At 41.5% G+C, this 12,561-nt stretch overlaps 1 protein-coding gene across 2 annotated transcripts in view; it reads right to left on the reverse strand.

The window, feature by feature from the left end:
• The window catches only part of LOC135524216 (SLIT-ROBO Rho GTPase-activating protein 1-like), a 159,023-nt gene that overhangs the window by 70,356 nt on the left and 76,106 nt on the right, over positions 1–12,561 (reverse strand). For both annotated transcript variants that reach the window (XM_064951558.1, XM_064951557.1), the window contains exon 4: positions 7,729–7,791. In XM_064951558.1, the coding sequence (XP_064807630.1) occupies positions 7,729–7,791 (63 nt within the window). The remainder of the gene's footprint in view (positions 1–7,728; positions 7,792–12,561) is intronic.

Raw genomic sequence — 12,561 nt, forward strand, 5'->3', positions numbered from 1 at the left:
ACAACTCTATCCTCCTTATTCCTGAATACAAGCTAAAATTAAAGCAGGTAGCATCAGTCAGTCGGTCTATAAAAAAAGTGGTCAGATGAAGCAGATGCTAAACTTCAGGACTGTTCTGCTATCACACACTGGAACACGTTCCGGGATTCTTCCGGTGGCATTGAGTTGTACACCACATCAGTCACTGGATTTACCAATAAGTGCATCGAGGACGTCATCCCCACAGAGACTGCACATACATACCCCAACCAGAAGCCATGGATTACAGGCAACATTCACACTGAGCTAAAGGGTAGAGTTGCCGCTTTCAATGTGCGGGACTCTAACCCAGAAGCTTACAATAAATAATGCTATGCCCTGCGACAAATCATCAAACAGGCAAAGCGTCAATACAGAGCTAAGATTGAATCATACTACACCGGCTCCGACGCTCGTCTTATGTGGCACGGCTTGCAAACTATTACAGACTACAAAGGGAAGCACAGCTGCGAGCTGCCCAGTGACACGAGCCTACCAGACAAGCTATATCACTTCTATGCTCGCTTCGAGGCAAGCAACACTGAGGCATGCATGAGAGCATCAGCTGTTCCGGACGACTGTGTGAACACGTTCTCTGTAGCCGACGTGAGTAAAACATTCACAAGGCTGCTGGGCCAGACAGACAACCAGGACGTGTGCTCCAGGCATGTGCTGACCAACTGGCAGGTGTCTTCACTGATGTTTTCAACATGTCCCCGATTGAGTCTGTAATACCAACGTTTCAAGGAGACCACCATAATCCCTGTGCCCAAGAAAACAAAGGCAACCTGCCTAAATGACTACAGACCCGTAGCACTCAAGTCCATAGACATGAAGTGCTTTGAAAGGTTGGTAATGGCTCACATCAACACCATTATTAAGGGTGTATGTTTATTCTGTGTTATTATTTAGTTAGCTAGTAAATAAATAACTAAACCAATTGGTGCAGTAGGGCGGCAGGTGGCCTAGGGGTTAGAGCAATGGGCCAGTACCCAAAAGGTTGCTGGATCAAATCCCGAGCTGACAAGGTAGTTAACCCACTGTTCCCCTATAGGCCATTATTGTAAATAAGAATTTGTTCTTAACTGGCTTGCCTAGTTAAATAAAGGTTAAATAAAAAAAATAATAAAAAAAAATACAGTACTGAATCGTGAATTGGCTGGGATTTTTACAGATGCATGAGGTTACGACTGTGCAGAATGATGATATGATAAGAGGTAATGATTGTTTATCGATGTTATTATAGAGTTTAATTTGGGAGATGGTAACTCTTAAACTCTTCCGTGTTGCCCCAAATTCCTAATGAGTTGTTGCCCCAAATTCCTAATGAGTTCATTTAAAAATCGGGTAACAATTAAACATAGTTAGTTGATTGGATAAATAACAGTCATCAGATTAATGAATGTAAAGTCATGACAAGTATGTGTTTGTATGCGTGTGTTTGTACCTGTGTGTGAATTTGCACAGTCCTCGCTGTTCCATAAGGTGTATTTTTATCTTATTTAAAAAAAATCTGATTCTACTGCTTGTGTGAGTTACTTGATGTGGAATAGTCATGGCTCTATATAGTACCGTTTGCCTCGCATAGTCTGTTCTGGACCTGCTGACTGTGAAGAGACCTCTGATGGCATGTCTTGTGGGGTATGTATGGGTATCTGAGCGGTGTGCTAGTAGTTTAAAAACAGACAGCTCGGTGCATTCAACAATACTTCTCATAAATACAAGTAGTGATTAAATCCATCTCTCCTCTACTTTGAGCCATGAGAGATTGACGTGAATGTTATTCATGTTAGCTCTACGTGTACGTTTAAGGGCCAGCCATGCTGTCCCTGTACTGGGCCAGTTGTAATTTTCCCAAGTACTTTTTTGTGGCACCTGACCCCACGACTGGGCAGTAGTCCAGATGCGACAAAACTAAGGGCTGTAGGACCTGCCTTGTTGATATTGTTATTAAGGCAGCGCAGCGCTTTATTATGGCCAGACCTCTCCCCATCTTAGCTACTGTACCCCCGCACATTGATTCGGTACTGGTACCACCTGTATATAGCGACATTATTCATATTTTATTTTGACCCTTGTTTTTTTGTCAATATTTTCTTAATTCTTAATTTTCTTAAAATGGTATTGTTGGTTAAGGGCTTGTAAGCATTTCACAATAAGGTCTACACCTGTTGTATTGGCGCATGTGACAAATAAAAGTAGATTTGATTTCATGCATCAATACAATAACAGTTTACAATACAGGGTTACACCAAACAGTTGTCTCCTCAACTTGCTAAATTTCCACATTATTCATTACAAGATTTAGTTGAGGTGAGGGTTTAGTGAATGATTTGTCCCAAATACAATGCTTTTAGTTTGAAATATTTTGGACTAACTTACACTACATGGACGAAAGTATGTGGAAGCCCCTTCAAATTTGTGGATTTGGCTATTTCAGCCACACCTGTTGCTGACAGGTGTATAAAATCGAGCACAAAGCCATGAAATCTCCATAGACAAACATTGGCAATAGAATGGTCCGTACTGAAGAGCTCCGTGACTTTCAACCTGGCACCGTCATAGGATGCCACCTTTCCAACAAGTCAGTTTGTCTGAATTCGTCCCTGCTAGAGCTTCCCCAGTCAACAGTAAGTGCTGTTATTGTGAAGTGGAAACTTCTAGGAGAAACAACGGCGCAGCCGTGAAGTGGTAGGTCACACAAGCTCACAGAATGGGACTGTCAAGTGCTGAAGCACAGGACTATCGAGTGCTGAAAACTCACTGCAGAGCTCTGACCCCAATCAAACACCTTTGGGATGAATTGGATCATCATCCATCATCAGTGCCGGATTCACTAATGCTCTTGTAGCTGAATGGAAGCAAGTCTCCACAGCAATGTTCCAACATCTAATGGAAAGCCTTCCCAACTCAACGACCATACTTTTGGCAATGTAGTGCATTTATTGCCACCCATTCTGAAACTGACTGCAGCTCTTTAAGTGTTGCAGTGATTTCACTCGCTGTAGTAGCTGACATGTATAATGCTGAGTCATCAGCATACAGACACAGGCTTTACGCAGGTATATATTATTTTACAAAAATAAGGGGCATAGACAGCTGCCCTGGGGAATGCCTGATTCTACCTGGATTATGTTAGAGGCTAAACCCCAAAAAAACACCCTCTGTTCTGTTAGACAGGTAACTCTCAATCCACAATATAGCAGGGGGTGAAAAGCCATAACATATACATTTATACATACTATGATCTATAATGTCAAAAGCCGCACTGAAGTAAAAAAAACAACAAAAAAAACAAAAAAAAAACAGCTCACAATCTTTTTATTCTTTTCCATCAAGCTAGTTGGGAGGACAACCTCTAGGCAATTCTGTTTTCACCCAACAGCAGGGTCCAGGCCTCCACTGAGTATTCGCCATTTGCCTAGTGTACGGATGGGAGCTGCAGCTGTTGACTGAGGTAAACAAAGTACTGTATAGACAATTATTGCAATTGATTGACTTAGTGTTGTTTGTCTATTGCTATTTTTGCATAACATACTTTGCATCAACGTTTGACTGGTACTGTACATTTGTTTATAAAGGCACACATAGTATACATAAACTATCTAGGTCAAATAGGGGAGAGGTGTAATGTTTTTTTAAACCAGGTTTGCTGTTTATTTGAAAAAAAATAAGAAAGAATGGTTCCATGCAATAATGGATGTACATAATACTGTACGCTTTCTTGAATTTGTTCTGGATTTGGGTAATGTGAAAAGACCCCTAGTGGCGTGTCTGGTTGGATAAGTGTGTGTGTCAGAGCTGTGTGTAAATTGACTATGCAAACAATTTGGGATTTTAAACACATTTATAAAAAGTTTCTTATAAAAAGTGAGGCAGTCAGTAGCTTCTCAACTCTTAGCCAAGCGAGACTGGCATGCATAATATTTATATCAGCCCTCTGATTACAATGAAGAGCAAAACGTAGCACTCCGATGCTATGCCAGCTTCAGCTTAACTAGGTCTTTCCTTGCAGCACTGGACGACATGACTGGACAATAATCAAGAGAAAACTAAACTAGAGCCCGCAGAAATTGCTTTTTGGAGTACGGTGTCAAAAAAGCAGAGCATCTCTTTATTATGGACAGACCTCTCCCCATCTTTACAACCATTAAATCTACATGTTTTGACCATGACAGTTTACAATTTAAGGAATGATTTGTACCAAATACAATGCTCTTAGTTTTAGATATGTTCAGGACCAGTTTATTACTAGCCACCCATTCCAAAACACAACTTTTTGTTAAGGATTTCAGTGACTTCATTAGCTGTGGTAGCTCATGCGTATATGGTTGAATCATCAGCATACATGGACACATATGCTTTGTTTAATGCCAGTGGCAGGCCATTGGTAAACATATAAAAGAGGGCCTAGAGAGCTGCCCTGCAGTACACCCCACTTTAATTGAGGATTCTCTGTCAAACATGTAAAGAAAACCCTTTGAATTCTATTATATAGATAGCTCTGAATCCACAATATGGCAGAGGTTGAAAAGCCAAAACACACATTTTTTTCAACAGGTTATTGTCAATAACATCAAAGGCTTCACAGAAATCTAACAGTACAGCTCCCAAACATAATTTTACCAATTTCCTTCAACCAATCAGTAATGTGTCAGTGCAGTACATGTTGAGTGCCCTTCTCTATAAGCATGCCAAAAGTCTTTTGATAAATTGATTACAGAGAAATAGCATTGTATTTGGTCAAACCATTTTATCTAACAGTTTGCTAAGAGCTGGCAACAAGCAGATTGGTCTGCTGTTAGAACCAGTAAAGGCTGCTTTACCACTCTTGGGTAGCGGAATTGCTTTGGCTTCCCTCCAGGCCTGAAGACAAAGACTTTCCTCTAGGCTCAGATTAAATATATGACAGATAGGAGTGCCTACAGAGTCAGCTACCATCCTCAGTAGCTTTCCATCTAAGTTGTCAATGCCAATACTTTTTCCACCTCTCCCACGCTAATTCAAACCTGCAATGCTTTTCTTTCATTATTAGTTTTTTTTATGCATGAACATGATGGCTCACTGTTCGTTGGCATTTCCTGCATTAGTTTGCCAATGAAGTAATAATTTGGATGAAGGACGAGACCTATGAATCCTCGCTGCTCTTTCGCTCCTAGCTGGGGTCACAATATGTTAAGGTGAATATAAAAATGTCTGACAACTATTTGCATTTGCACTCAAAATAACCCAAAGCTAGTTTTAGTTTTCCTATCACTGATATTTTTCTCTTTGTCTTCCTAGGGTTACCTCGGTGGAAGCCAACAATCTTCTCCAGTTGGAGCAGTTGGACGGTCGACCACTGAAAGCCCTGATGCTCCCTACACTTTGGTGAAGCCCATGGGACAAAGTATGTCAAAGCTAACCACTGGGTCACGGTAAGTAACCTCCGCTGCCAGGTAGGTACTATTAAGGTGTATGACTCCAGTGGTCATGACACCACCCCAAACTCACCTCTCTCTTATCTTCTCCAGGGACCATCCCTTAACTCCCTCATAAACCCTGCTGATGTAAAAAATAAAATAGAGTTATGATTTCTTTCTTATCTGCATTTAACATTATTGCATGTCTAATCGAACATTTAATTTAAATAAATCTGTAGAAATGTATTTTTATATACCTGATCTACCTGGAACCTGACTGCCTATGTCGGTTATGCCTTGAGCCGGCAGTGCCGGTTCAACAAAATCTTCCTCCAAAAGGTTAGAAAGTCTAACAATGCAGATAGCATGGTCACCAGATTAATGGGAAAGTACTTAAACTACATGTCACACAATATATGTGAGTAGGTTATCTTCTTGATGCACCCATCCCGTTAGCAGGATCATTTACGTCAACATCAGCTGGATTGCAGTGCACCAAATTCAAATTAAATTACTAAAGATATTTAATTTTCATGAAATCACAAGTGCAATATAGGAAAACACATCTTAGCTTGTTGTTAATCCACCTGGCGTGTCAGATTTCAATAAAGCTTTTTGGCAAAAGCTTTCCAAGCGTTTATGTAAGAACATCCCTCTCAGTAGACAAAATATTACAAACAGCTAGCCGCCAAGTAGATTGGTCACGAAAGTCAGAAAAGCAATAAATTTAATTGCTTACTGTTAAGGGAATTTTTATCAATGATGACTAATTATGTATACATTTCAAATCAGGACTGACTAATCCGAATACTATTATGTTACTGTACATGTACGAATTTTCTCTCTTGCTTCCAGTATTGAATATAATGTAGTCAAGAGTTTAGAACAATGACGGTCTGTTCCTTGGTACAAATGAATGAACTATCTCCAGATGGCAGGGACGGACTATCTCCAGACTGTCTAGAATGCTTATCTACACTGACTGACCTTGGCTCTAGGCGAGGAGGGAAGGCTTGAGAACTATAGGACCTTTCTACCAGTGTCAAGAAGAGACGGAACATTTAGAAAACGCTGACGTCATTTTCAGTTTATAACCTGTGGTAAAATGTATTGATTAAAGGCTGTTACTTGACTTTTAAGACCGGGGCTCTTTCCATTCTTATAAAATAAAGGGTCATACAAATTCTTATGAATTGACAGTGTTTAATTTTGGGAATTAAAACAGAGGAATTAAATTCCTTCAACACTTACCTTTGATGATCTTCGGATGTTAGCACTCACGAGACTCCCAGTTACACAATAAATGTTCCTTTTGTTCCATAAAGATTATTTTTATATCCAAATACCTCCATTTGTTTGGCACGTTATGTTCAGAAATCCACAGGCGCGAGCAGTCACGTCGCTTACGAAAAATCAAAATAGTATCCGTAATATCCACAGAAACATGTCAAACGTTTTTTTTTATAATCAATCCTCAGGTTGTTTTTTCAATATATAATCAAAATATATCAACTGGGACTTTAGCTTGGTCAATAGGAGAGAGAGACACAATGGCTGCTCCAAACTGTTGCGCAAGCAAAATTCTGGGGACACCCAGCCTTGTTCAGGGGAAGAACGACAGATTTGTTCCTTGTCAGCTCGGGGATTCCAACGCTCTAACCACTAGGCTACACTGCCTCACCAATATCAGTTCTGTTATACTCACAGACAATATTTTGACAGTTTTGGAAACTTTAGAGTGTTTTCTATCCTAATCTGCATATTCAAGATTCTGGGCCTGATAAAAAGGCAGTTAAATTTTGGTATGTTTTTCATTCAAAAATCAAAATACTGCCCCCTACACGCAACAGGTTATACAAAAGGGAAGATGCCAAAACCATATAGACCACAAAAGCCATCCTGTTCTACCTGAGGAAGTATTAGAACGTCAGGGTCTTCAGGGCCACTTGGGGAACATGAATCTCAGCTGCCACTATTCCAGGCCTGATGGCAGCAATTAAAGCTACTGAATTAACTATTGATTAGTGGTTTAAGCACCCTGCTCTCCCCCAAGGTCAGAGACCTGAAGTGGAATTATCCACATAGCCTGGTCCCAGATCTGCTTGTAACAATGACCATAAGAGTTGGTATGCAGCTACTTTAAGGCCAGACCTCTGATCTGAGAGGCCTGCCTTAACGCCCGAATCATGATTTATCATTCAGGCTGAGAGTTGTTCAACTGTGACCTGATCAGGAAAAAATTGATACACTATTTTTACAGTACAGTGATACAGCAAAACAAGAACCAGGAAATTAAATGACAACTTACAGTGTAGAGCTCGTTGAGGACCTTCATCAAGTCTTCCTGGAGCTGAAACGTTATCTCCTTACTCTGAAAAGAGAAAACAAAGAACATGTTCAATGTGCGACATCTGTCGACTTTGCAGTACAGTAACATATTCATACATGGAACAAACAAGCAGTGTCAGGAGTACAGTAGGGCATAGAGCTGGAACGAGGATATCAAACAGAGACACAGTTGCCCATTGAGCCCGCTGTCTGCATAGTGTGAGTGATCTCAAAATTAATCAACTCAAATCAGCCATCCCATGACACATGACGCAGGGTAGCCTAGTGGTTAGAGCGTTGGACTTGTAACCGAAAGGTTGCAAGTTCAAACCCCCGAGCTGACAAGGTACAAATCTGTCGTTCTGCCCCTGAACAGGCAGTTAACCCACTGTTCCTAAGCCGTCATTGAAAATAAGAATTTGTTCTTAACTTACTTGCCTAGTTGAATAAAGGTAAAAAATAATTTTAAAATAAAAAAGATTCACTCAATGCCATCAGACATGAGCCCACAATTGATAATTCTGAGATTTTCAATACAGGGAAATAACAGTTGTGTGACTCATGCATGGTTAAAGCGGGGGTTTCAAACTGGCGGTCTGCAGACCAGATGTGGCCTGGTGAAAATAGAATATGGCCCCCGGGCAAAATTAGTTTCAAACCCCTGGGTTAAAGGTACTTTTACTACGCATGCCACCTATTTCTTCACTATGTAACATACAAGTCATGGGGTGGGTTTATGCGATATATAATAAGGTCTGACAAAGCATTTGGATATCCCTTTCAACTTATGTATTACCTTGGTGTTATCACACAGTCTTCCACTGCACTTAAAGTCTCCCACTAACCCACTTATCTGGACCCTAATCTTATTGTTGAGGCCTTTCCCAGCAACGGGGCCTCAGAGTGCAGAGACAATTTGGTCTATCCCACCACCACTATCCAAATTGAGGGAGAGAAGGGGCTTAGATCTGATCTGGAATTAGTAGGGGTAGTCGTCTATCACAGAGCTTACAACGGCTCTTATAGGCAACCTCTGTGCCCACCTTAACAGTCAGTCAAACTGGGTTAACAGAGAGGAGGACAGATCTTTCAATGCACCAAACACCCAAACGCTGTGCCGCTTACTACAAGTAAATAAAGTTGGGTGGATTTTAACTTGATTCTCACTATACGTATGAATCATACTGGGTGCCAGTAGTTGCATTTCAAAGGCACACATTTCTACAATAACACTGTGTCATTTGAGAGAAGCACATATCTGATAGGAGAGGTCCTGTCCAGGGTTACTGTAGTTCACATGGGGTTTCATACAGCCTTGTAATACACATCTGTGGTTTCCTGTGGGTGTGACCAATGAGGAAGTGTCTCTGCTGAGGTCACCAACCTCACTGATCCAGGTGGATCCGTACACATACTAGTTGGCAACTGCAGATACAGTCAATGATACTCCAATAGAAATTACTGACCACTGAGGAATTCCACAGGTCGAAGTAGTGAATCTCTAACCTGGCCGCCAGAACTAAATAATATGCATTATCCAACACCTCTGATGCTTGTTGTCATGCCATACATGTTTGGCGTGACAACAAACACAACATAACAGGGGAGTTGGCTGAAGCACCAAAAGACCTGCAACAAAGCCATGATTAGGGTGAAAGGTGTGCTCTTAGTCAGATCATAATTTGATTGTTTGAAGGAGGAAGTTAGTACACAAATAAACACAGGTCCATCCCAAAAAGAGCTATACTCTAAATCCTGCTGACTGACTGACTCCGGTAGAAAGGGGAGTGCCAGTCCAGACATGTGGGCGTAAACCAGAGAGGATTAGTTCTCGTCGTTTGTGCGTTTGTGTGTGTGTTTGTGCATGTGTAAGTAATCAGCCAGTCTCCTCGGGCTGACCTAGTCTAGTCAACACCTCCTGTCCTGGCCCTCACCTCCACCCACTCAGCCAGCTCTCTGTTTTACTTACCTATTCACACAGGCACCGGACAAATAGACTTAGCCCTGTATAAATAGAACTAAGTCACCGAAGCTTAAGCTAGGGTGCTCTCACGCACATTTAGAGAACGGAGGACAGGATCTAGAGGCTGGCTGGGGCACCGAGTTTTGGGCCAGGTAGGTTGCTGAGGCTGCTGAAGGGAGGGCGGCTCATAATAATGGCTTGAACGCAGTGAATGGAATCAAACACGTTTGGTGTATTTGATACCTTTCCACTTATTCCGCTCCAGCCGTTCCCACGAGTCTGTCCTCTCTAATTAAGGTGCCACCAACCTCCTGTGGTATGTTATGGACCAGTGAGCTCGTTCCTCTTGCCCAAGTGTGTGAAGCAGGCTGCAAATCTAAATAAATGTACAAGTCTATGTTGTTCATTCTGGGCCGAGAATAGCGCTTTAATGCAACATTAAAGCGCTATTCTCGGCCCAGAATGAACAGCGTAGACTTGTCCATAACTGTATTCATGAACATTACCAACAGCTGAATTGGGCTGCAAAGTGAGATCTTTGCTGAAATTACTCGCACTTTCTCCCCAGGGAAGAGCCATTAGAAGCCTCCGTTCAGAGAAGAGGACCTCAGTCAACTTGTTAGATCTAACACTTGTTAGCCCTTTCCTATTGAGAGAACTGGGAAGCAGTCCAGTGGTCAATGAAAAGGCCTCTCAGGAGAGCTTGGGCACGGCTCCGACAGCTCATCCATTTCCTGGCTCTGCAGATGCCCCAATTATGTGACCTGGGCAGGGCCTCTGACAGGAAGCAGCCACCTTAGCCACTCCACTGGTCACTGAAGACACAGTAAATCAGAGAAGAACATCTGAAGTACAAACCATTCACTTTGGGAGTGAACGTTAATTATAATAAGGGTTAAAAGGAGAAAATCGGACCTCTTAGAAATAAAAATGGATGGCCCTCCCTTTAGCAAAATATATTTTACCTAAACCCTCCCTAAATGCTTGAAAATTATTTTTCAATTTTACTGAATTTGAAAAAGCATGACACTCCCATTTTCCACCAGGAACCCATTATGTAAATTGAAATCTATCCATTAATGATTCATTATAACTGTAAAAAATTTGCCTTGGAGCCGTAATCACTCTTGGCCTGTACGTTTTGCAACGATGCCCACCAATGTTATGATTCAATTTAAAAAGGGTAGGAAGCATGAGTTTTTAGTCAAAGTAACACAGTGTGGTTAGACCAATTTGTGACCAAGCTTTAACTTCCTGGCTGATGTCTTGAGATGTTGCTTCAATATAACAACATCATTTTCCATCCTCATGGTGTCATCTATTTTGTGAAGTACACCAGTTCCTCCTGCAACAAAGCACCTCCACAACATGATGCTGCCACCCCCGTGCTTCACGGTTGGGATTGTGTTCTTCGGCTTGCAAGCCTCCCCCTTTTTCCTCCAAACATAACGATGGTCATTATGGCCAAACAGTTCAATTTTTTTTTCTTCATCAGACCAGAAGACATGTCTCCAAAACATACGATTTTTTTCCCCATGTGCAGTTTTTATGGCAGTTGTGTAGCATTGGCTTCTTCCTTGCTGAGTGGCCTTTCAGGTTATGTAGATATAGGACTCGTTTCACTGTGGATATAGATAATTTTGTACCCGTTTCCTCCAGCATCTTCACAAGGTCCTATGCTGTTGTTCTGGGATTGATTTGCACTTTTTACACCAAAGTATGTTTAACTCTAGGAGACAGAATGCATCTCCTTCCTGGGCAGTATGACAACGCATGGTCCTTGCGTACTATTGTTTGTACAGATGAACGTGGTAACTTCAGGTGTTTGGAAATTGCTCCGAAGGATGAATCAGACTTGTGGAGGAGGTCTACAATTTTTTCTGAGGTCTTGGCTGATTTCTTTTGATTTCCCCATGATGTCAAGCAAAGAGGCACTGAATTTGAAGGTAGGCCTTGAAATACATCTGCAGGTACACCTCCAATTGACTCAAATGATGTCAATTAACCTATCAGAAGCTTCTAAAGCCATGACATTGTTTTCTGGAATTTTTCAAGCTGTTTAAAGGCCCCGTCAACTTAGTGTATGTAAACTTCTGACCCACTGGAATTGTGAAACAGTTATAATAAGTGAATTATAAGTGAAATAATCTGTCTGTAAACAATTGTTAGAAAAATGACTTGTGTCATGCAAAGTCAATGTCCTAACCGACTTGCCAAAACTATAGTTTGAACAAGAAATGTGTGGGCTGGTTGAAAAACGAGTTTTAATGACTCCAACCTAAGTGTATGTAAACTTCCGACTTCAACTGTAAGTCTCCTGTGCATTTGATAGTTGTAGTAAAGTGAGCGAGTTAGTGTTGTCGTAGTTCTCTGTGGCATGCAGCTAGTGCAGTAATACCCACATGGTGCAGTAATACCCACAAGGATGGATGGAGTTACAACTCATTTGTGGCCCAAAAATGAGAAGCAAGCTTTAAAGTCGGAACGGTTTGTCAGGTTGAATCGACGGACCTCTATTTCCTACCGATACATCAAGAGTGTCAGCAGTGATGGAGATAAAATTGGTAAAGTCGATGTGGATTTACCTCAAAACGCTATTCTATTAGCTAGCCGACTCTCCCTCTGAAAGGCCTCGCTCTTCTTTGACTTTGGTAGCCGACTCAGCAGTCAATCGGTAAGTCTCCTCTCTCTCTACATTATATCTGATGGATCTTTTTGTTGCGTTCTGTGGATTCCTGCCTATACTAGACTAGTTATCTGGCTTCCTACTTAACTATGTCGACAGTGGTGGTCGGCTAGCTAAGCTAGTTAGTTATTTTAACCTGCTAGCTAGCCTACCCAGCTAACTTT

Source organism: Oncorhynchus masou, chromosome 31 (genome assembly GCF_036934945.1).
Source record: "Oncorhynchus masou masou isolate Uvic2021 chromosome 31, UVic_Omas_1.1, whole genome shotgun sequence".
Classification (NCBI taxonomy): domain Eukaryota; kingdom Metazoa; phylum Chordata; class Actinopteri; order Salmoniformes; family Salmonidae; genus Oncorhynchus; species Oncorhynchus masou.